The sequence below is a fragment of the Myzus persicae genome, unplaced genomic scaffold (genome assembly GCF_001856785.1).
Source record: "Myzus persicae strain clone G006 unplaced genomic scaffold, MPER_G0061.0, whole genome shotgun sequence".
NCBI lineage: Eukaryota > Metazoa > Arthropoda > Insecta > Hemiptera > Aphididae > Myzus > Myzus persicae.
In genome coordinates, this window is record NW_019104011.1 from 687,879 (window position 1) to 715,165 (window position 27,287).

The 27,287-nt window shown below is 26.4% G+C and overlaps 1 protein-coding gene across 2 annotated transcripts in view; it reads right to left on the minus strand.

Moving 5' to 3' along the window:
* The window catches only part of LOC111037558 (G-protein coupled receptor moody), a 152,271-nt gene that overhangs the window by 123,462 nt on the left and 1,522 nt on the right, over nt 1–27,287 (minus strand). For both annotated transcript variants that reach the window (XM_022320205.1, XM_022320204.1), the window contains exon 2: nt 22,624–22,952. In XM_022320205.1, the coding sequence (XP_022175897.1) occupies nt 22,624–22,887 (264 nt within the window). In that variant the 5' untranslated portion in view covers nt 22,888–22,952. The remainder of the gene's footprint in view (nt 1–22,623; nt 22,953–27,287) is intronic.

Sequence of the window (27,287 nt, forward strand, 5' to 3'; positions counted from 1 at the left end):
CTGACCGTAATGGATTTTTCATTCTTTATAGATCATTTGTGGTTAGAAAAAAAATTATTTCAATACCGAAATAGACTTGGACCAAATTTTTTTTACAATAAGATGCCACAATAGTTAAAAAATAACCGTTAATGGGCTTTTTTTTACGTATCTACTATTTAAACCGCTGACCGTCCAATCACATGTTATGTCATATAATGTCAATATTCAATTTTTGATGGAAATTATTATTATCTATGTTTAAATTATGATTTTATAATTTTCAATGTTTTTTAGTAAATGATGAAATAGACTGACAATAAAGTTATCCTCGATGAATTAACTAGTAACGACGATAAACTGTCGCACGATAAATTGAACATGACGATTGAATCTATTAGCAATATTGGGATTTGCGGGCAACAGACATGGTCCACTAGAAAACGGTTTTATCATATTATAGTCAATCCCAGGACTCTGTAGAGTAGCTCGTAGCGGAATCATCAATACTCCTTAACCTACTTTAAACACCGAAACTATTCTTAATATGTTTCTAAATGGGTCTCAATTCATCATCGAATACCCTCTTTCCGCATTCGTGGCCCGTCGTTCGTAACAAAGCGACGTTCATAATTCTCCAAACGATCACATTCTTTACTATTGTCATAAACCCTTATATCCCACAATTCATACTTTAAACTTCTCGTCGTCGAGTTTCTCTGGATATTATATATGTATACATATATATTGTAATATATGCAAGTGTTATGTACGCACGTCCACCTGTCATCGCACTGTACATGGAGCACTGATCACTATTATAGGTATATTATGTTTAATATTGTTTATTATCATCCGCCACCGCTCGATTATTAGCCTAACCCATTGAACCTATTGAGCGTACTAAAGTCACGGGGCCCAAATCAAAACGATACTGATAATAAAAATAAATAAACGGTATATTGAAACATATTGGACGGATTTTCGATTAATCTTAATGATATGACGTGAAATAATTTATAATCATTGGGAGAGCGCTAGATCCGCCGAGGCTTAAGAGCTGTCTGCGAGCCGCCGGTGAAAAGCGAAAGCGTAAAGAAATTTTCTCCATCGGTGCTATTTATCCGTCATACCGTGTACCTTTGCGCGTGGCTTGCGTAGGTTTATTATGTACCCGAGTCGATTTATTTTGTTGCTGTCAAATTACCTATACCGGACGCGTCCCGTGCCATATACGTGTTTAAAATACGCCACATTATATACCTACGCCTGTTATATTATTATAGGTGCTATAGGTCGACCTTTTACTAACTTTACTGCTAACCACTGCCACTATGACCCCCCAACACACACCAACCCGGAAGTATATGGATTTAGATTGGGCTTTTCTTTGACGCGAAATTTCTTTTCAAACTTTGGATTTTTAGTCATTTTTTAAATTATCGAAAGAAAATGAATAATATCCCATGTTTTTCTCATCGCATAACGTCAGACGTATGCGGGTAACCCTATGTGCTCTTTAAATAAAAATAAAACTAATAAACGAGTGTTTTATCATTTCTCATAATAGGCAAATGTAATAATTGTTCATGATAACTTTCAAATTTATAATCATTTTAACTTTAATAATATGTTTATATTTGAATGTAAATTATAAATATTTAATTATTTATTAATATTTTTTAATTAATATTGTTGAAATGCTTATAGTATTAATTGGAAAAGTGAAGTTAGAGCAAACTAATTAAATAAAATTTCTGAGAAATTCTTAAATGAAACACCTTGTATTTTGTAAATACTTCACGAACAGCTCATTGGGTCTCCAAAAACTTTTTCATTTTATATTTGCCACAAAAAAGTAAAACACGTTTAATAAAATGAAATGGTAGCAACTGCATACCAAGCGTTCCAAAGGATAAACTAAAAGAGAAGGAATCTATGACTACGGGAAAATACGCCGAGGAGTTATTTAATAATTTATTCTATCCGTTCTTAAAAGTGGATAAAATATTTTTTTTAAATATTCTTTACCGCCATTCGATAAAAAAAACACACACACAATAATAAAACATTTAACTGTTACTCGTATACACTTAACAATATAATAATATTGTTAGAATATACAGTGAATATGATAAGTAATTAGTGACATATATAAAATTATAATTATAAATACAATTTATAAGAACGGTGAGTCGACAACGTAGAAAGTACATATCTTCGTTACTTTTTTTATTGAAAACAATGATAAAAAATATACGAAATAGACCGAAATATGTTACTAACCACTAAAGCTATTTAGCTTTAAAATAGCTTTTTAATAGCTTTCGAATAACTAAAGGGTTTTGAATTTGAAATATTTCACTTGAAATATTTCTAAATTGAAAATTTCACTCTTCTTGAAATATTTCAATGAAATTATGAAAAATATTTTTTATTTTTTTGAATGTATTCGGTTATAGATGATTCGAAATAAAATATTGATTACACACAGAAAACATTGATAGTGAATAACTTATCAGTTATAAACCAAAGTTCACAAATTACTATAATATGTAAATAGTTATAAATTTGATTTGTTAAAAAACTTCAAACATTTTATTATAATAGTTTTAAAATATATAATAATGTTAGGTTGGTAATAAGTTTGTAACATCTGAGTTAAAATGTTAGTTAAGTTAAAATTTTAAAATTTTTTATATTATAAATTATATTATTACTGTATTTTATATGTAAATATGATACATATTTTCTTTGTTTCATGCAACAAAACAACTTTTAAAAATATTTACATGCAAGTTGACGACTAATAAACTTTTAGGTAGGTATAGGGACATATAATTAAATTGTTTTAAATTGTTCATGGAAAAGAAATATTTCATGACATTTAAAAAATCTAGGAATAATATACTGTTTATTCTTGTACGGAAAATTAAATGATTGATATTCTCACTCCTATCTTTCCTGGTATATCCTAATTATTTTGACACTCGTCATAAAATATATTTCCGAAGTTGTTGTTCATAAAATGTTCTAGTGATATTATACTCCTAACGCATTTTAAAATTGTTTGATTATCATTATTTTTAATTTTATATAAAAGATAATATTTCTTGATTTACTTCCTTATGATTTATGTAATATATATATATTATATAATATATATGTATATAATAAACATCGTAAATCAAATATTCTGAACATTTTAAAATGAATGAGAATGTGTTGAATGACTTCATCATATTTTGCTCATTTAAAATTAACTAGCCAAAATACCAACTATTTTTAAAAATATTAGATAAAACTAAAAATAAATTATGGACAAACAAGTAATTTACACAACATCAGTTTTCAACAAAATCGATTTTGGTTTTTTTTATTATAACTCTAGAGACATGAAATGTTGACCAAATATTAATATCAGCATTATCTTGAAATGATAGAATTTTCGAAATATTTTGGATCTTTTTGTGGTATGTGTAGACGTTCGAAACTCTCAATTTTATTTGGTTATTTTTTCGATTTATGTTATTACAATTTTTGTTTCCAAGTCACAAAGCTCGCAAATTAAATACAAATATTCTCATAAGTTGTTTTACTACACCTAAAAGTGTTATAAATACACAGTCACAGTTCCTTTAATAACAGTTTGAAATTCGAATTCTGACATGAAATGCCAAAATCACGAACATTCACATATTATTTTGTAGTTAAGTAATTTAACATATTATATAATATATATTTATAAAAATATTTTCAATATTCTGAAATACAAGATCAAAGTTTTGCATAATTGGATATTAATACATACAGTATTTACTAATTAAATAATAATGATTTCTACTCATAAAATGTTTATTAAGCATTAGTTACGTATTTGGTTTTAATTGAAAAAAATATTATCGTCGAAAACGAAATATTCTATAATTAATTATTATTACTATATGATAATTTTCTTCTCACAATTTTCTAGACTGAATAATATTTTTTCATAGTCAGACCCACAGATAACAGAAGTTTTTTTTTCATATATTATGTAATATTCGCCTCGGGCTTAATTAATTCATACAAATGTATAACTTTTTTATATTTCCATTTTTCTAACAGCTATTGGTAAGCGGTAACTGGACTGAGAGATGATTTTTCATCAGTTTAATAATTGTACTTATGTCTTATAGCAATTAGAGATAATGACGTATGAATTTCAAGTCAAGAGCCCACCCTTATTCACCATGTAAATAGATATGTCTAGGGGCACATTTTCGAGAGTGGCAGGGTGTATTTTTTCGGCCCTATTTTTCTCTACGTGTTATAATTGACCCGTTTTAAAATGTATAAACGCACCGGTGACTGATGCATAGAAGTTAAAATATATTTTGGAAACCATAATGAGTGTAATTGTACTGTAATGTAAATTGAGGTAAAGTATAAATGTATGTTTATAAATTTTATAAATTAATATTATTGGTATACAAACAAAAGCTGTCCAACTTTTAACTTTCTAATTTTTGATTCATTGAAATAATAAATTTAATTCAACTCCATACATGCACCACACAAAAAATAGCTACATGTAATATTTTACGATGAAAAAAATTGGCTTGCCAAATTTTGGCTCCCTTATTAAAACAAACTCAAATAGTACCACTGAGTCTAATATGTCCATTATGTTATTTTGTAGATTGTACGTGATCAACGTGATAGGTTATAAAAAAACGGCAAATAAGTTTGTTTATCAAACCGTTAATGTATTAAAAATATCTATACTGTACGAATATCGTAATGGCATTCAAATCATAGATCTACCTATAATTGTTATAATGTTAAACAAAATATTTTTAATATTGATACCTACACTATGTGTATTGTGTATCATATAAAAGTGTTTAGTCCACCAAATATTCTCAACTATTGAAATATAAAATTCTGTATGGTTGGTTTAGACTTCAAAATAAAAACTGTATGTCTATCAAACTACGAATATAATATTGTGTGAGCACTGAGTAGCTCTAAAATAAAATATATGTATATGAATAGTAACAGAGAAAAAAAATACATAGTACCTGCATATAAAAAATAAAAATGATAAATATTTAAAAAACATATTTACCTAATTAATAATTAATGTAATTACTACGTGTCTATTTTATAACACGATACAATTATCAAAAAATATCAGCTATTCAATTTACAAATTGTAAAAAGCTTTTGAATTACATTCATGAATTCATAATATACTCTTATGTTTTTATTTTGATATAAAAACTTTAATGATACACACAAAGATAAAACATAAATATTTTTGCTATTTTTTAAGTGCAAAATAATAAGCTTATTAAATTAATTTAATTCTTTTAATATCAATTATACACAAGCGATTTCCTCAAAAAACTTGATACTCAGGTTTATATGTTCTCTACTTGATTTAAGTATGGTTTCGTAGAAGGCATTTTTATAATGTTGAAAATCCGCTTTAGGTGTACAAAAAGTAGGGAACTACGTATAGCTAAAAAAAAACAATAACTAAAACAATCTATCTTAATACTTTTATTTATTTGCTTTTAGCCTGCGTATACTGTATTGTCTAGTCATTTGATTTGTGAAGAAAACACTATAACATTTGCCTCCCCACGCCCCCGACAAACCATAGTGCCTGGCAGTTGTTTTTTTTTATACTCTTTTTTAATCTTTTATTGTGTCTTTTGTGTCTTTTTTAAAAATTTATTTACAAATTATATAACAGTGACAGACTAGAATTCAAGAAATATCTTCGTTTGATTATATAAGAATAAAAAAAAATTTAGAAACTTATAACTATCGATAAAATATGATAATTTATACCCAATGAAAAATAACACGAAATTATACAATTTTGAAATAATAATACCTAAACACAATTTTCCACACAACATCTTATATCTACATAGGCGCATAAAGTATATATGTTGAAGTTATTTCGAATACATAATTATGAATATGTATTCTGTGTTTATAATACATCACACTAAATCAAACAATACACAAATTCTCATTGAAAATTAATATGATTTTGAATTTATCACCAATGCGATACAACAATGCTTCAATATGTATTTGTGTATAGTGTGTGTAGTAATTGGACTCTGAAATATTATTTGTCGACAGTCTAATGCCCCCACGACACAGAGAAATCACGTTCTATCATTCCAAAGCACATAAGCCATAAGTCCAAGGTTAACAATAAAGTTTATTCACCCATTTTATACTTTATTAAAATGTTCCATGATCATTTTTTTTTTTTGTTATACTATATTTTCGTTATTAAACCAGTTAATATCCACTGAATTTATTTTAAATTTGTGTGCGTTGAGTATATTTGTAATATTTTCAGATATATTGAAATATAATTCAAATAAATGTTAAAATATTATCCAAATTAAAAAAATATAAATTATGTTTAAATATTTCATTGTTTATTATATGTGAAGGAGAGCAAAGCGATCACAGTTTTTTTTCGTTCTTTTTCTTTTTTATTTGAAGTTCAGTAACCTTAATAAACATAATATGTTTATTCGAAAATGAATGTTATTCAACTTCATATTCAAGAATATGAATATAAGGACTTGCAAAAAAATTATGAATTTGTTTACCTATATACTGTAATTGTTATACCAAAATTGAGTATCATTAATGTACTGATGTATAATTTTTAATAATTATGTACAATAAGTATAATTAGAGATTTATAATGACGCATATATTTTTTTAAAATTATTTAGGGCACAAAGTGTTTATATATTATGTAATTTAACTAATGCAAGTGTATGGCATTACCTGCCATTAATTATATAATGTTATTGTTAAATCTAAAATAATACTTTTACCAAAATTATTAAAATTTGATTAACTTGCTGGAAGGTAAAGAACTATAATTTCCATATTGTCTGGTATTATAGACGTTCTACAGTTTTTATACTTTAAAAAAAAAACTATACAGGTAGATAGGTACTGTAATAAATTGAATAATTTTTATTTTATTTATTAATAAATAATATTATATTATTATTAAAATCAACTTATTTCCTAAAAGAGGAATGTATTTATGTACATAAATTACACTCATAAAAATAACTATTTACAGTTCGATTACCATATATTACACCTAAAAATGTATATGTCTATGGCAATAACTTTTTATTACGTGGTAAAAGAAAATTATTGCGAAAACACAATTTAATATTATTTAAGAGGTTAACAAGAAAAACGTCGTATAATTGATAGTAATTGAAAACAGTTCTACAATGTACTAAAGGTTCAACGTTCTTTTTTTTTATAAATTTATAACATCGGTTACTATATCAATGAGTGTGGAAAAATTGTAATTGATTTTCTTCCACGTTTTTATTGAAATAACAAAAAATATGCAAAACGATTAATTATGTTTCATTTACCGATAGGCACTCAATAAAATTGCCCATGACATAAACAATAGACGTAACTGATATGCTTAGGCGAGGAATATTATTATGCAATAAAACAAAAATGGCAGTGAGAGAAAATGGTGTAGGAGATAACGGGAGTACAAGTGGAAAAATAATTCTATTAATGCATTAGAACAGCTACATGCATTTGGGTTTCGTGTCCGATCTAAATCTTTCCACCGGAATAATAGATATATACCTACGCTAGACTGCAGCCATATAAGTTTGAGAAAAATCAATAACTCGTGCTCTGCACCGGAATTTTGTTGACAAATCAACGTATCAATTATCTGATCTCTAAATGAATAAAAACAAGTTGTTGTTCCTCGGTAACAACGAAGTAGGTACCCACTGATGGGGCGAAAGAAGAACAACTGTTTAACAAGTTAGAAATTATGCTGCGACGATAAGACAAACAACGAAAGTTATTTACCATTCGACGTTTTTCGTCATTGAATTCGTTTCTACTGTTTATCACCTTCGTTTTTTTTCATCTTTTGTTATTAATGTATTATAAGCATTTTTTTTTACACTGTATTGACGACAAGTTTATATGAACACGGGTTTTGGCATTAAAAATAAATCAGGAAATCAAAATGTATTATTCATTAATGGATTTAATATGATAATATGCTAATCTGTGAAAAACCGTGTAGGTACTGGTGTACATAAATCAAGTTTAATAAAATATAAAGAGTCATCCTATGAATCAACAATGAAAATATTAACTATCACTATATTTCATATTATTATTTTTGACGTTATACCATCATAATATTTTATCCTAAAAGGCGAATCACCAGTAAGAAATGAGATTAAATAATTATCATAATCACAACCTAATATTATGTTGCTTATATTATTAAAAAATTAGAAACTTTTATGAATATTTATGAAATAGGTACCCGTGTAAAAATTGTTTGTAGTTATAAGTTATGCTAAGAAAAGGGTTAATATAGGTAATATACTGCAGTAAATATGCGCACTACCAAAGAAAGTTTTTGTTTGAAAATAAAATTACATAAAATTATTTTACAGTCTTTTTTTACAGACAAACAATCTAAGACTACGACTGATTGAAATAAACAATGAACTGCATAAGACTTGCAAATTCGATATTTATAATTAAAAATACAACTAATTAACCTTTATACACTTAGATATTGAAACGCAAATTAATTACTTAGTTTAAAAAATATATGTTTTCTATTTGTAAAAAGTAAAATAAGAATTAATGATGGTATCGAGTATCGACCATTATGCCTTCAGCACCTTAATATATGAGAAAAATGGTAGTAGAATATCAACAAATTTGCCAAAACTTTTAAGGCATTATTTTTTATCATAAATCACACTTGAATATAAGCTCGAGGCTTAGAGAAATCGAAGTGTCGGTTAAGGTCCGTGATTTATACATGTCCTGAACATTGGTATGACCAAAATTTAATAGCCTGCTGCACGTTATTGACGTTTGTTTGTATGTAATTTATTTATTCGTTGTTTCGTGAAAACTATAGGTAAGTAACTAATAGATTAAGAGGTGTAATACGACTTACACAAAACATAATTAACTGTGCAGTTTTAATTCCTAGCGCTTATCGTACGTTGAATAATCCATAGGTTACACTTTAAAATGTCTTCCGTCCAGGATCAATATTTACTAAACCTCTGTAGGATTTAGAACAACTGATAAATGGATTAGTCTCCAGAGAAGGTCGACTTTCGAACCCAGTTTGTAATATTTTTCTATGAACAAATTATTATGAAAATGTGAGAAAATCTAAGAAAAATTGCATCTATGGTATTCCACAGAAATAGTAGTATCTTGTTTGTATAGCACAAACGCAACTGTATGGTATTTATAATGTATTTTTAAAAATATGACCAATTATTGTATATTAAATTCTAATTTTCATTGATGTAGAACATATAACTATCCCTACGTCATTTATTAAATACATTATAATGTAACTATAACTTATATTAGGCGTATGATTTTTGTCATATGAATAGATATTATTGTACCTTTTATTTTTTTTCTTAATTTGCGAGCCCAAAAGGGAAGGAAACATTTATATATTATTTCTAATTAATCACTTGAATGAACAAATAATAAGAAATTGGTATACAAATATTTAATATTTCCAAGATAAGCTTTGATGTGAGCACTCGTCTATTAACGACACTCACAGTAATTATTGTACCTTAAGTAGATTGACGGAGGACAGTTTTTAAAGAATTTAAAATAGGACATTTTCAAATTGTGAGCGTGAGGGTCTTGTAACTAAATGTAAATGTGTGCGTAGTAAGTGACATTTAGCGTGTGTGAATGTGTGTTAGAGAAATAGCAGAGCTCTCTCGGACGCGCATGTACAAGTCACCGCCTCGACGTTAACGGTGGACGGTAAACAATTTAAGCTTATTTGTATGTACTTTTTGTCCATCCTACCGATCAACCTAATAATGAAAATCATAAACGAATTCAAATCAGTTTTCAAAAGTATTCGGATTATTTGGTCAATTAGTATGATGGACAAAAGATTGGTATGTTTTTGATAAAATAACTGATCGCCACAAATCCCCTTAAAACAATATTCTGAAATTAAGAACCTCAAAACAATAAGACGTGATTAAAAAAAAGTACATTTGTTTAACATTAAATCATTTAATCTCTTATTTATATGGGTGTTCTTTAGTTTAAATTCGGCATTTTCATAGTTTACTGAGTAAAAACAAAACACGATAATACGTATTCAAAATTATTCAAACGGTTTTAATTTAAAATGTTTTCAACCAATTGCCAAATACAATATTATTAATCTATCATATCTTTTGATAATGTATTAATATTTAAGTAACCATTTTCATAGTTTGTTAAGTTAGAACAAAACACGATTATATTTATACAAAATTTTATAAAACAGTTTTAATACAAAAGAAATATATGTATTATGTTAACGCAAAAGCTTATCAAATATAATACAATGTAAATTAATAAATAATATTTTTTTTGTTCGGATAACTTTGCATGAATATGTTTTGTAAAAATTCTCCGGTTGGTTTATTGTGAACATTTATGTCATTATTTTGTAATATACTAAACTATGCATATAATTGCAGATTTTATAACAAAAGTTTCGTAATAACCATTAAATCGAGAAATTCTTTTCTTCTATCATTAATATAATAACAACAAATACAATAATAAAAAGAAAAATAGTTTATTTGTTCAAATAATTTATAGTAATAATGATAAAAACAATAAATTAATTTGTATTGCATTTCAAGGCATAGAACTTCCTACTCGCCTCTAACATGAAAATACGTTTGTTGTACCTATACTTTAAAATAAGGAAAATAACTTCTAGTTTAAAAACCTTTCAGTAATTAAACTTAGTAATTTTCTACAAATAAGCAAAATCAAATAATCTTAAGCTAATAAAATATACAATAGATTCTTTTTTAGTTTGATAGAGAGTTAAGAATTTGTATTCTTAATTTTACCCAACTAACAACTTTCTATTATTTTTAAGAAATCAAATAGTTGATGTTTTAACAGAAACACTTTTAAACTAATTAATTTTTAATATTGATAACTTTTGTATTTTCAAACCATTCATTAACTTGTTTTTAATTATTGGCCACAGTAAAATGAAATATATTGTCAAATAAATTACGAGTACATGTACAGGTACATTTATAAAACAAATTAACTAGACAATAGTGTTTGTTTTTATGTAATAAGCGTTTGTCAAATTAGTAATTTACACCTCAAATGGCATAGGGTCCTGTTTATTTCACTGGAAATCGTGACCAGAATATTTTAGTAATCACTTAATTTGAAATGTAAAAGATACTCACTTCTAAGAATGAATTTCAGCACAATAAAAGTTGTATTTATGCATCACTATTATGATTTATCTTCATTTATGTAGATAACAATTATTTTTAACTATTAATAATGGCAAACACAAAAATAATGTCTGAATAAATATTTCAGAATAAAATAAGTTTAAATAAATGATGGAGGACATAGAACGTATAGGCTATTATCATTTAGCACCTATCAAACAACAAATCAGTTAATCAAATTCAACATACAACGTTACTACATTGATAATAACTAGTACATTTACAATAACAGTCAAGATTTGTTTACATTTACTCGTGAGTACTTCTTTGTTCTCTGGAAGTAAGATAATTTTGAATCAACATAAAAAAAATAAAAATGTATTAATTGATTTATAATTCTAATGATAAAGAACAAATTTAAAGTATGCCACTTCAGTACTTCACTACTTCAGATAAATACATTATTTATTAGTATTCTTAATGAAATTGAAAATATGAGAAAATGTGTCATAAAATAAACTATTATTAGTGAATCCAAATTTTTTAAAGAGAAAAAATAAATCTATTACAAATAATATGTAATTACGTGGCATTTTGTTTTTTTTTAACCAAGTCAATGTGTCATTTTTGAGAACAAAAAAATAAATATATATATTTTTTAAATTTATTTATATAAATAAATAACTGCGTTGCACAATACACATAATATAGTAATTACTCATTCGTGCCACCTTCATAGCACCTTAAAATTCCTCAAAAATATTCTGATACATTTAATATTTTTAAAAATTTAACAAATATACTTCACAATAAAAAAGAAACGATGGAACATGTTAGGGACATTTTACTAAACGTTTCAATTTATCTCTATTGTCTTCCTTAATGGCTTGTAAAATCAGGAATTATTGTAAAACAGAGTAGAATGAAATGTAATGTATATTATGCTCGACAATCGTTAAAAAATTCCTCTCCTTCCCGGCAACTGGGGCTTATGAATGTGTTTTTAGAAAACTGATATTCTAAATTGATATTTGTGTTATTGATATCGGGTGGTGGAGACAATTTTTTTTTTCTTGACTCATAAAATCGGCGGGGACTATGTTCAATAATCATTGTTGCAAACGCTGCCATCAGAAAAATAATAGAAGCCAAAACGATATTATGATATATTATATTATACACCCATAGCTATCTCGGGCGTTAACCACAGTCTTTTCTTTGCAGTTGAGTCCGGTCGCAATGGATTACCACTATTTTGCAATCTGAATAACCGGAAAATGACATACAACTGTGCCAAATCATTGTTTAATGAGAGCTAAGTGCAATTTTCTCTCCTAAATATCTCCTGATAAATGTGTGAAACGTATAAATCGTAAATACAAGCAGACAACAAAAAAAATTGTGACGAACTAATATTTTATTACCATAAATTGTACAGCGAATTTCCATAGTTAATGTACCTATTATATTCAGGTACAAAAAATAAATTTCTAAAATCACCATAAATCTCAATCTGTGAGTTAAAATTTACCAATATGATTGCATGGTTTAACATAAATAAATAATATAGTGATTATGGTACAAATTGTACAATTAATTTCAAAATGTATTAAATTATTTCTTTTAACGATTTTAACAAATGTCAATAGATACATTAAAACGACTTTTACTTAAAAATTGTCCTATTTCAAAAAATAAAGACCGAACACATACTTGCTATTTTACTAACTTTCTTAAAATCTTTTCGATGTTACATTGTAAAACCAACACATTCCTCTTTTCGCTCTGGATGACTGGATCAAAAGAAGAGCGATCGTTTACAACCCTACCCTCTCCCTCCCTCACCCCCTCAACAAAACTCAAATGTATAATAGATAATATAGTATGTGTATAAGTCGAAGCTATTTTATATGATGATTCTGATCCTAAATACAGAAATAACAATAGTTGACTGACAATATAAAACTATAACTAAACTAGAAACATAATATTTTAAGCTACATTATAATACGAAACTCTATACCATTTCGATAACAATACACTAGCTGTAGTTGATACTATTATCCGTGATTATAATAAGCACTAAGCGTATAATGGGCATAATGCGGCTTCTTGTGTATATATTATTATAAAGATAATAGATAATAATATGTATTATTATATAAAACTATGATGTTTATGAAAACCTACCATTAAATAATAACAACCAGAACACAGGTAAAATCAATTAATGCAATTATAATTTGATAAACATTGAGATAACTCAAAAGTGTGGATGTTGCAAACTCACAGAGTTTGAGTATAGGAAAAGAGAAGTGTTTGATTTGTATTTAGCGTAATCCCCGATGAAAAAAAAACACGTTTTTTTCGATAGTGGTTTCTTTTTTAGATTCGTCGTAAATATTGAATTGTGTCATTGTGCATCGACTAAAATAAACAAATAGGTATGTTCAAAAACGAAAATATCAGAATTGAAGCTACAAAAAACGTACCAAATAAGTATCCGATAATAATAAACAATATAGGTACCTACCTATTCCTATATGGGCAGTATGTATTATATTTGAGTGAGAAAGCTATGCGACTAGAGTGTATGTGGCTATAATATGTGGTTTTTAGTATATAGGATGACCACTGACTGGACACATTAGATAGTTGGTGAAGTATTCTCTGATAATTGTCACATTGAATAAATTTAAAGATACTACCTAGTATCCTGAAAGTACCGAAAGAATGTAGAAGTATACTAATTTATAGAGAACTAAAATGTGTATTTGATTTAATAGCATTACAAACTATCGAATAGGTACAGTATAAATAATAACCTAAGCGACAGTGTTCAAGATTGTCCACGATCTGAAGTAAAATAAATATTAATGTAACATTATGGAAATATTGGTCAATATAAATTGGACACAGACAGTTTCCCACAATTAAAATAATTGGTTTACTATATTTTAAAGACTGATACATTACAAAACTCCGAGTAATTCTATAAATAATTACAACACTCACAAACTTTTTATACGCCTAAGAACATCGTTACTTTATAACAACAGCTTGTTATAAAATTAATCGTTTTACCTCATGTTTATGAATTAAAAACGTTTTTATTTATTTTTTTAAGATCCTTTCTAATAAAAAAAGAATGTTTAGGAAACATGTGGTACATTACAGCGTGTGGGAATAAATATGATTTCGTGAGAAAGAAATATGATCCTACAAATTTAGAACACCTACAACAAAGTGTTATTATTAAAGTTGATGATATTTATAACTCTAAATGTTTATCGTAAAATTGGTGAAACATAAAAAATAACTATGTTTACAAATTTATACTTTTTTCATAAATTCATTACCCATATATTTGTTTATAATTATTAATTGTCGAAAAGCTTATTTAATGATAATAATCAAATATTACGAGTGATTTCAGGTTCGTATAAAATATGTATTTGAATAGGGATTTTGTGTATAGAAATGTTTAAAATATTAAGCTTTATTAAATACCTACTAAATTTATTAAAAAGTTTTCAGTAAATAGGCTAATGTTATAAAAGTTTATCATGCTTTATTCAAAAACAGTTTTTTCAGTCTGTCTAAACCACGTATTCATTTAGTACAAAAAACTATATTTTTCAGAATAATATGAATCGTATATAATGTGTATTAATAAACGGTTGCATGAATAATAAACAATACATTTATGGACTAATATATAGTTTATAAAATAAATGAGGCATAAAATATATTAAAATAGTCTTATTTAGTACATACAATTAACATTTGACTATTGAACTTTTACATTAATTATGAGGTGATCAATCAAGCCACTAAGTAATAAATAAAAAATCATGTATTTGATGGAAGGGAAATTAGGAGTTAAATGTGCATTCAGTGTAAAATAGTTCACGTTGCACCATTGCCGCTCTGTATGAACCTTAACACGTCATGTGTTATTAATTATTATTTACTTTGAGAAATTAATTAAAATAATTATTGTTCATGATGTTGTCTACCTTAACTTTAGATCCTTAAGTAATAATTACATACATATAATCTTAATGTCAATATTTAAACTATCAAATCAATTGAACACGAAATATTGTTAAAAAAAAAAAATAATCTATTAAAAGCATTTAGTAATCAATCTTTACGTAAAGGTGCAGAGTAATTAAACCTCCTTTGTTGACATATTTCTTCACTATTTTCATTAATCATCAAACTTCCGTTCATTTTATATACATATAGATAAATATATAGATTTATGTACATTGTACATGATATATATAATATATATATATATGTGTGTTTATTATGAATTATATGTAAGTAGTAGGTAAACAAGGTACATAACCGTTGTATCGCACAATACAATTTAAAAAAATCATCGTTTTGATTTGTTATTGGTTCAATACATTCGTGAATTTGTCATAAAAATATCAGGACATTTTATCAGCGATTTAATAACGTCGTATTAAACTTCGGTATAATAACAGTATTAGTGGAAACCGACCGCGTCCACGCCGTTAGCATAAAACTGTCAGAAATAAATTTAACACGTATTTGACTATATCATATTATACGTATTTCCACACACATAATAATATGCAATACACAATATTCATTATACATCAAAGTATACATTTTTATATTTTCTGGGGTACATAATATTAGGTATGTTGTATGTAGCTTCGCTTATGAAATTTTCGCTCATACTTATCTATTACAGACCATAATATATAATACTCACTGCGATATTTACGACGAATCCAAAAAAGAAACCATTACCGACGGACATTTTTTTTTTCATCGCATTTAACGCTGAATACAAATCAAACACTCCTCTTCCCGACTCAAACTCTGTAACACACACATGTATGGTAATGACTTCTACCCCCCACCCCCCTCGTATAAGGTGGTGTGTGTGGATATGTGTTTGTACGTGTATTGTACATACGCCAGAACGATAGCCGGCTGCGAATTACTGTCGGCCATATTGCGTTGTTTATCTGACGGGTCTAGGTCTCGTCTTTGGGTGTATAATATAATATAATACCGAAAGTTTATCGTCATCCGTGTGTCCGGTACATCCAACTGTACGACCACCGAGGTGAGTTCCGGTCACTTCAACTTAATTTTTCTAAAAATACAACGCCATGAATTCAGACTGATGACAAAAACGAAAAATATTCGAGCATGATCCCCACGAGTATATGACCATTTATTTAGTTGTACGTCATAATGATAATATATTTCCGGTAGGTATTTAAACAAGAGGTCAATATAATTATAATATTATAAGTAATTGTGTACCTCTAGGTACATCTAAATTATAAACCGTTTATCACACAGTTTGGTAGAAATTATATTTAAAATGAAGTTTATCAGTTTTACGTTGATATTAGTTTTATATTCATTTTTATAAAATTTTTGTGTTTAATTTTCTCAGATTTAATACATATTTTTTTTTATTTTAGATATTAATACAAGCTGGTGTTTTCGTATTCAATCAATTACAAAAAAAAAAAACATTACTCATAAATTACTTTTATGAATACCTACTAATCATTTTAAAATCATATGATAATTTTAAAAATATATTAGGGTAAATCGATTTTCATTCTAAATTATTTTCCCAATGAAATAATTTATCATTTCTTTCAAATTTTAAAATATAATAATATAAGGATACGCCATAACTTAACCTTATAGTGTTTAATATGTTATGTATATTGTATATAATATATATTTTGCAACATGTAGATTCCATTATAAGTAGCTTATAAAGCGAGATTTTTCATCGATTTTAATATAATTACATTTAACTAATAACGTTTTCTATCCTGTTTAAATTTCATAGAAATTTAGAATTTTTAACAAATAGTTGTACCCTATTGTTGCCTTACCTAAGGTTTCTGTATCAAAAGAATTTTCGGTAAAATCTTTAATCGCCAGCAAACAATAAACTCCCACAGGAGTTCTAAGAACTTTACAAGCGGTTACCTAGTGGCCAGCATACCAATCAAACATTACTTTAATATGACAGTATTTTGAATTAATTACAAATAATACACCTAATTCATACTACTCTACGATAAATTTTCTACAGCCATAAAAATTTGAACATTCTTATCCACCAATTGTATATTAATAGAACTAATAGTGTTTTTACTATTTGACTAAATCATTAAATGTCTCATTAATGTACATTTATTGTACTTCATTTTTATCATCATACAGTTATACCAACATTGTTCAATTCTTTAAAATTACTTTTTTAAAATTATTTTAAAGTAATTTTCTTGAAAATATTAATGTAAATACTACTGTATTAACTATTAACAATATTGCATTAAATTTACTGTTGGTATACAATAAAGACTAAACAATCAAAAACTAACATTTCTAGTATTCAAGTAAAATAATTTATTTAACTTTTGGTAACTTAAAAGAATCGAAGCATTGAAAAACAAATTTAATACAGTAGTAATTTTAAATTGCTATTAAAATACACGAATGTATACAATATATTTTACAGATAAGTTATTTATTTTTATAATCACTAAAACAGTAAAATAAACAATGAAAATATCACTTACTTTTACATTATATAAAAATTATTCGATGTCACATTATCCAAATAAAACGAAATAGTATAATGCAAATCTATTAAATTTTTAATGAGCTCCTCAAATTTTAAATATGTTTAACTTTTGTTAAGAATATAATTTAGCTATGTAAACTTGTCACTCAGAGATTTTCATTCGTGTCAGGGCCCCTACACATTATATTATATTCAAACTTTGGAATTCAAATTGGTTAAAACATTTCCAGTTCCCAAGAATGGAAACTTTAATGTATATTTATGTGTTCTGTCATACATGCATAATGAATATTTTGTTAAACATTATAATATGTGTGGAAATTGTAAAACTGTACAGTTTTCTACTTGATACTCGTACTATACCTGGGTACCTGTTATACATTATATCAACTAAGAACAACTTTAAAATAAGTGTTAGAAGTAAACTATATAGATGATTTATTTAAGAATCTCAATATTATTAACATTTGACTGAATAAAATATTAATTTACTCCTTTATCCAACATAAAAGTGTTATGGTTTAAAATTGAGTTCGTTATCACTGAATTATAATAATTATTTACTTTGGATGTAGAAGCGGGCAGGGCTGGTACTTTCCCAGTGGGCCAGTGCTCAAAAATAATTTGTTATTATATGTTTATAATAAAATCGGTATAAATATAAATCACATCGCGTAAGTGTGAAAAATTGCTTACAATAGGTGTTTAAGATTTCAGATTTCGGTTCGGCTGATCGTCCATCCCCCGCAGCATCAATGCATCATAAAAAATTATTATTTATAACTAGGGTGTGGATTAAAACACAAATTGCATTTTCTCCTCAATTTTCTAAAACATGGATTTAAAAGAAAAAAAATTGTTTCATACATCATTAGATTGAAAAAAAAAATTTTATTTGGTCATTTCATTTAACTTTTTTGATTTTTAGAACATTTTTTTAGCGTGTTTTTTAGGACATTTTTATGGTTTGAATGTTTGAAGTCATTTTTTTGGTTACAAATACAATTTTATAAAAATTCAATATAATTTTTTTACCAATATTTTATTTTTATTACATATATGTTCGCTCTTATGATCTATATGACTTCTGTTACACAAAATAACATTAGTTAATAACTGTCAAAGATTTTTATTTGAAAATAGCATCTGATTGTCTAGTGCTATAATGAAACAAAATACAATGAATACACCTACCTACCTGAATTTTATTTTATATTCATTTAAATTTCTCTTTTAATTTACCTGGCCATTTTATTATGCTTTGTATAATATATCCAACTGCATCTAACGTTTATTTTACGGATCGATTATTATACCCACGTCTGGCCAGCAAGTATTTAGTATATACTTAATATTACCTAATAGATTGTACACAATAAAAAATATTATATTAATATTCTGTACCCAATAATAAAATATGTATGGGGTGATAGGATAACTATAATAAGTATAGTTTCGTGCGTTCAATGAACGTTTTATTAATTCATAAAAGTAAATATTTTACTTGTTTTTTTATTTTATTGTTATGTGTATTATTTGGGGATTTTGTAATATTTACTTCGCTATTACCTACCTAGTTGTTTAAAATAAAAACTAAAAGAAAGGGTGGTACCGAGAAAATCAGAGAGAGAAAAAGGAAATTCTTAGAAAAATCAAGTTAGAGCAGTTTAAATATCGACCTATGTTTTTCATAATTTGTGACTCACTGACTCAGTCATAGAGAAATAGAAATTAAGTAACACATTATTGAATCTAAAGCGATTTTCAGAGAATATTGGAGATGGGTAGAGGATGCAACCTTCATTTATCAAAACGTTGGTAGGTAGGTACCCATATTTAAGTTTTTACATTTTGTGAACATGAAATGGAAGGAGACAGTCATAATGTAGATTTTCTGGGCCGAATTATAGTTGCCCCAGTCCGTCCCTGGTCATATGTACAATGAGTTAGGTACTATATGAGTCAACATAATATTATATATTGTGTACTCACATATTAAAGTGTATAGTTTTTAAATGCTTCTGCGTCTTTGATGCAGCAAAATATTTTATATTACCAAAACTGTTCACAAATCAACACTACCTATCTGTTAATTGTGTACATCAGTTAATTAAATTTGCTTTTGTACTACACGTTATTTACCATAGACACTTTTATGAGTTTTTACTGTGTGTTGCGCTTTGATAGCGAATGTAATCCAATCTACATTTTAGCATACATACAAGAAAGTACTCTAGATATCATACAACTAAATTTGATTATCAAGTGATTTCCAAGTGTTCTTGTATGTAAAACTTTATAAATTTATCATTCACAGTGACATATTATGACTAATAAACTTAGTACAGGGTTCGTTTTTTGTACTTATTTTAAACTGTATACAGTTAATACTCTTATCGCTATATTCAGTGCTTGAATCACTCAACAGTAAGTGACTTCACATAACATTAAATACAGTTATGCATGAAAATCAGGTCAATATAAAAAAATCTATTCGAAAACGAATAATTAAGGTAAATGGTATTAAAATATCCGGCATCATCTGAAATGATTATTGGGAGAAAAAAAAGAGTTAAATCGCTGAGAGTTACCCAATAAATAGTATCCTACAAATTTTAATTAAATTTACCTGTACCTATACTAAAATATGATAAATTCTGAGAATTACTTTTGAATAATGTATGAGGGGTACTTCTATTGCATTAATATCACAGATTTATAGAAAAAAATATATGTTAAATTTTTTATTTTTACAATTATACCAATAATCACGAGGATAAATAATATTATGCGAATTCCAATTGCATACAACAATACATTTTCCTAAGTTACGTATAACTTAAATTGTCTGGTATATCCTGACGACATAGTTACCAATAATCTGAACTTTCATCTAACTAGGAAAACTCGACGATTATCGGATATTAAATATTTTAAAATAATATCAGTAACTGATGTAGGCATATCGAATAGGTGCCTATAACCCTACAAAAATATCATACTAAAATATCTCTGAATATCCATTGAGCTGTAATAGATAGATTACAACCGACAAATCGAAATCATCACCTACTTTCAATTGGAATAGAATTACATTTGCATCTATAGATTTTAGGGGCTACCATCCGGCCCGACTTGTACGGCCACAATGGCTGACCATCCACCACTTTCGCAATTGCAGAGTAATCTTGTGCACAATGCACTTAATAGCAAAACCATGTACACAAACTAGCACTGTTGTAGCGGCACCATCGGCTTCCGGTCTAGAACGGAACCGACGACGACGACAACGACCCACGACTGCGACTCAAATTATGACGTTCTTACTTCTGAGAAAACGTAACCAAGTATTTAATAATCACTACTCTATCAGTCCGTAATTTATTTACGTATTTATTATTGAAGTTATTAACTTCCCGTGATCTACGCAGAACATAATATTACTATACTTTAAAACACAAAGGTATATGTAGATAATTAATATACATTAACATAGATAATAAATTAATATTGAAAATAAAAAACTGTATACCTAATAAACCACAGTAGCAGTCATCCGAACTGTTAAGTACCTACATATTATTATAATTCATTATGTGTTATTTTATTATTACGATTAAATATATATTATTATTATTATTTATTATAATTGCGACTTATGGCTGTTTATAGCACTGAATATTAATATAAATTCAATGAATTTCTTTGTCAACAAAACTATTCCCATGTAGAATTTAAACCGTTTAGACATAGATATATTGAAATGTATAATATTTATATGTTATAAACTTAAAACTATTGAAGTAATTTTCAAATGACAAACATTAAATATATTTTTATTCGTTTACTTGATGTGATTTATTAGGAATGCAATTCAATCCCGACTATTTGTATAAAGTGTTTAAGTTTTATTACTGTTTTAAAAAGGTTTATAGAGACGATAAAAATTGCATTTCCTTATTTGTGTTACCGATAAATTATACTTTATTTAAATTTATTTGGTATGATTTATTTTCTAATGCAATTTTAAATCGTACTTTTATTTTAATCTTATAAATATAATAAAATTATACTGCAATAATATGAACAATTTGTATCGATAAATCAATCCATGACCGTTTTATACAACTATAGCGTTGACATATTTAAAATAGCTGTTCTTAGATAAATCTATGAATGTAACTAAGACAAAAATCCGATCTTCAATATTATGCAAAGGATAATTAACAACATAATTTAAATAGTTATTTACTTCTTTATTCGTATTGAAAATATTGCTTAAGTATAATATGAATTTAATTGCCTCATTAAATTTTTAATATAAGCAATTCAATAGTTTGTATAATAAACCTACACTTATGTACCTATTAAAGTAACTATCAATGTATAAAACATAACTAAACTGGATGATCCATTTAAAGCAAGCCACATATTTTTTTATCGTCAGAACTTTTTTTTTTACTTTCTTTATTGACAACATGCATTTTTAATTCCTTAATCCAAATAGTTTTTTTCCGAAAATGTTAATAAGACTAAAAATTATGTGAAAATACTTTAATCCAAAGTACATTATTATAAGTTCGTGATTATTATATTATATTCATATACTTAGTGAAATTTACAAAAAAATCCTTAATCAAAATGTAAAAAAAAAGTTTTAAGTTTCTAATCAACTCGAAAATAATTAATTATATGGACTCAACTAGATACTCAAAATACACTTACCCTTTTGCATCTAAATAAGGCAATGATGGTGATAAGATTTCCAGGCACGCCAACCATCATATATATCACACAGCATATGCTTGCAAACGTTAATAGGGCAGGCGAATATCCTTGGAACAGTTCTGTTTCCAATTCATTTTGCCAGTCGTGGATGTTAGCAACTTCCGACACATTTTCCTGATGATAAACATCCAGCAAGCTACGGTTTTTGTCTGTTAGACCATTCTTTGTGTAAAACCAATGCATAGCCCAGTCTCTGATCATTGCGGGTTTAAATTGAAGTCATTAAGACATAACGTTTAGCAATCGATAAGGTTTCATGATAATAACTGTAAAAAAAACCACAAACGAAACGTTATGTGACGAAAAAATAATATAATAATAATAACAGTATAAGAAAATAATGAGAAAATTCGATAAAAACATTACAATGTCCAAATAAATTATTTTCAATCATAATTAATATGCATTTAAAATTTAAGTCTCAACAAAAGTTCAATTAATTAGGTTGGATTAGAATAATATAACAGAATAAAACATAGGACGAATAAGGAGTTCAGTACATATTTCTGGTGAATTTGGTTGTCATTTATAAATAATTTTGTAAATCCCAGTAAAAACTAATACTGATTTCCAATCAAGCTATATAATATAATACCTAGATACAAATGTTAAAACATTTTTAAGCACATAAACGCAACAACAGTTTTTCAACTCGGATATTTAAGAATGTTCTTACTTCAGCTTGAACTACTAAGAATTTTCAATTCCTAAAAACTTATATCCAAATTACAATCAATAAAGAGAAAGCTTATAAACCTTTCGAATAACTATTAGGTACTACATAAAAAGTGGTTTGAAAAATAAAAAAATTTCAAACACGTCATTAAACATTCAAAATAGTTAAACACTAAGCTATGAATCTAAAATATTTGGAAAAAAATATTAATCCAATGTAAGTTATAATATTTAATATGCTATGTGTTCATTAATGTTTAGTTAATATAGATATTTAGTATTTACTTCATACTTTTATACAACAAAAAATATATGCAACGCTTTCCAACAAATGTTTTTAATATTATGGACTTACACATTCAGAAAATGTTTATAAATAATAAACATACATATATAAGTGAAATAAATATGAAATAAAAATGTAAATTGAAAGTTTTTGGCGGGAACATGGTGTGAAAATGAGGTACCTACCTAAACGTGCACACAATTACTAGTGTATTTTAATTATGATTAAAATGTTCATCACTTCAGTACAAACAACTTTTTTTAATGATCAAATAAAGTGAGTATCATCAGGAAAGTACACACTACACATTATACAATAATATACATATAACATGCACTTTGTAATAATTATTAATTTAACCGTAATAATTCGTATCACCTGTATTTAGATAAATCTAATATTAATGGTAAATAACGCTATTCATAACTAATATATATAATATACAATATTATATATTGTCACGTATGTTATGATCAAACAAAGTTCATATAGTTTAAGCCAATAAAAATTCAGTGTAAACCATCTGCAAATTGATTTTTTTCACCATCATCAAATGTGTATCCTATTAACATTATAAATTAATTTTCATCACTATAACTCTGAATAATTTACATTTTACAATAGATGAACATATTATTATATATATTTTTTACAAAAGCAAACTACAATAGATTGACATCCAATATATAATATTGTACAGAATATTTTACGGTTACACAAAAAAATCTAACCCAATCAAAAACATAATTATAATATGAGGGAAATATAATCACACGCATTTAATATTAAAATATTTAGAACTAACTAAGACACAATACTAAATGACAATGATAAATTAGATGATAATATTATTATATCAGAAAAATAAAATATAGAATTCAGATAAAATTTTCTTAAAACAGTTTAAACTTGCGCACGTTGATTATCATGTTCGACAAACTATTGTGATGCCGATAACCGGTATTAAATAAAGTGCTACCAATGTACCATAATGATGGATGTGAATTTGTTTTGATAGCAAACTTCTTTTGTTCTTTAACTCTGCGTTTACTCAGTAATTTTTTTTTTTTTTAATAGATAGAAAATGTATGTTACATAGTAATATATTGATTGCAACATATTATATATTATATACCTGACGGTTTTTGGGATTTTTAAACAAATAATATGGGTTTAAGTTGAATATACTCTGTGTTTCAGAATAAAATACATCTATATATTATACATTGAGAACGAATAGATTTTCAAACTATAGTTAATTAATAATTACTATTATTACATACAAGTCTTGAATCATGAACCACAGAAAACTACCCTTGAAAACTTTTTTTCGACATAGAATTAGTTGTGTACCTAATTTAAGTGGGTTTTCGTATTATATACAAAAATAAAATGTATGTCAACTTCAAAAAGTCATATATGCATAACGCATATCATTATTTATGATTTTTTTGAAATTTTGAAATCGCTTTCGATAACGTAAACGATGGTTTTAAAAAAATTTTCACAACAGTATATCATTACTTATGTGATATTACTATATGCTTAATATATTACAATTGATTACAGTAAATTTAAAGAAATTTGTATAAAATATATTCTATAATTCCACTAATTATTTAGATCTGCTTGTGTTAACTGCGAATGGTTCAATGCACCAATCATCGTAATCCCCGTCGTAATCGGTAGGTAATATAATATAATATTTTATAATAATGAATGACGAATGTATACGTTTTTAAATAATTATGGAAATTGTTTAAATAGATACCGACTACTTAAAAATAAAGAAGAAAATGCTCGAGTGTATAATGGTACACTGTGGCATGGTTTTTATAGGCAAAGAATTGTGGTACATTATTATATTATTATTATTATTATTATTATTATTATTATTATATCTAAATTTATGTGCTGGTGGCATTTATTAAAAGGTTCTTAGTTATTTGTGCAACATTTACTAAAGAAAACCAATTTAATCGAATTTCACATACTTTCTTGTATAGGTACTCGAATCAATATAACTTAGTTTTTTTTAATATACACTTAATCAATTTAAATTTACATTAATATTTAAAAAAATATGTTTGATGTATTATACAGTGGATAAAATTAATTCAAAACAAAATGTATCATTTATTTTCTTGTTTTAACGAAAATAATTTAATTAGCTTACATTTATTAAGAATGGTCGTATATTATTATTAAATGTATAACCTTGTATTAAATTATTAAGTCTTCAAAACTCAAATTACGAATTATTCAAAATCAAAACAAGATTAACCAACAATATTTCAACTTTAAAATATTTAGCACACAATGGTCAACATTTGTTTAGAAACTTTGCTATTATACATGATTTAATCAGAACTTATCTGCATAAAAGTGTATGAAATAGTTTTAATTCATTGAAAGAAAATACAAATCAGTTTTATAAGAACCGTATAGATCGTTATTGCACCTTTCACAGTTCTAAATATTTTTTCAACATTTTCCAATAAAGCTACAAGAAAATTACAAAAATTACTTGTTTAAAGAACCATATGTGCCCAATTTTAGATACACATAGCGTCAGAGCCCAGAGGTGATATAATATGAAACTTTTAGAGCACGTCTTCTTCTATCCCAAATAGTGTATACAGATGTTTAATGTTTTATTATTATAAAAAACACAAATCATTGAAAAACTAAAACAATATTCCTCCCGTGCTCCTTGAAAAATATAAAATGTCTCCAATACAGTACATTGAAATATCCATAAAAAGAAAATGGCATACTCGTGTAGCATGTGATTTACCAATTTAATATATTAAGACGTGATCAACCAAAAAATTTCTATGTATGCAATTTATTATTAATTACTATTCAAATTTATTTTATAGTATAGTTGAGGTATAAAAATAAATCGAACACTCTGATAAAAATTCATTAAAAAATACTCTGTGTGGCCGTTAATCAGTATAACTAACTTAAACTTCAATTTCATAGGTTACATTATTATTGGTATTCACCATACACGTAAGATCATAAAATATTCTCATTCATAATATCCATATTAATCATATTGCATTGTTGCACTGTACAATTAAAATGTGTCTAGTGTCTTCAAACAAAAAACATGTGTCTTGCTCTAATCTAAAATTTGAGAAAAATGCCCCACATTGAACAAAAACTACAAAAATGACCTAAAAGATAAAAAAAATGACTTAAAAATGTTAAAAAATGACGTTAAAAACAAAAAAATGCATTTATGGCTGTAAATGCTTAAAAATGCAAAATAATGCAAAATAAAATTAAAATATTCTGCGTCAAGGGAGCATGAAACAAATTTTTAGATAGAATAGCATTGTATGAAATCAAAGGAAAAAATGAAATAGTCATCAACATCCTAACTCTAATCATAATCAATTACAGAATTATCGGCATTCGAAGTACATTTCGTACTTATTTAATAAAAAATAAGCTATTATAGGGTAGGTAATAAATAATATAAGAGCAAATCGACTATATTCGACTACATAAAAAGTATGTGATGTAACTCATTTCGAAATATTTATACAATTTTAAAGATCACGAGCTAAACTTAAAACTGAAAAATAGATCACCTGCTGCACTTACGACTTCAAAGGTAAATCATCTA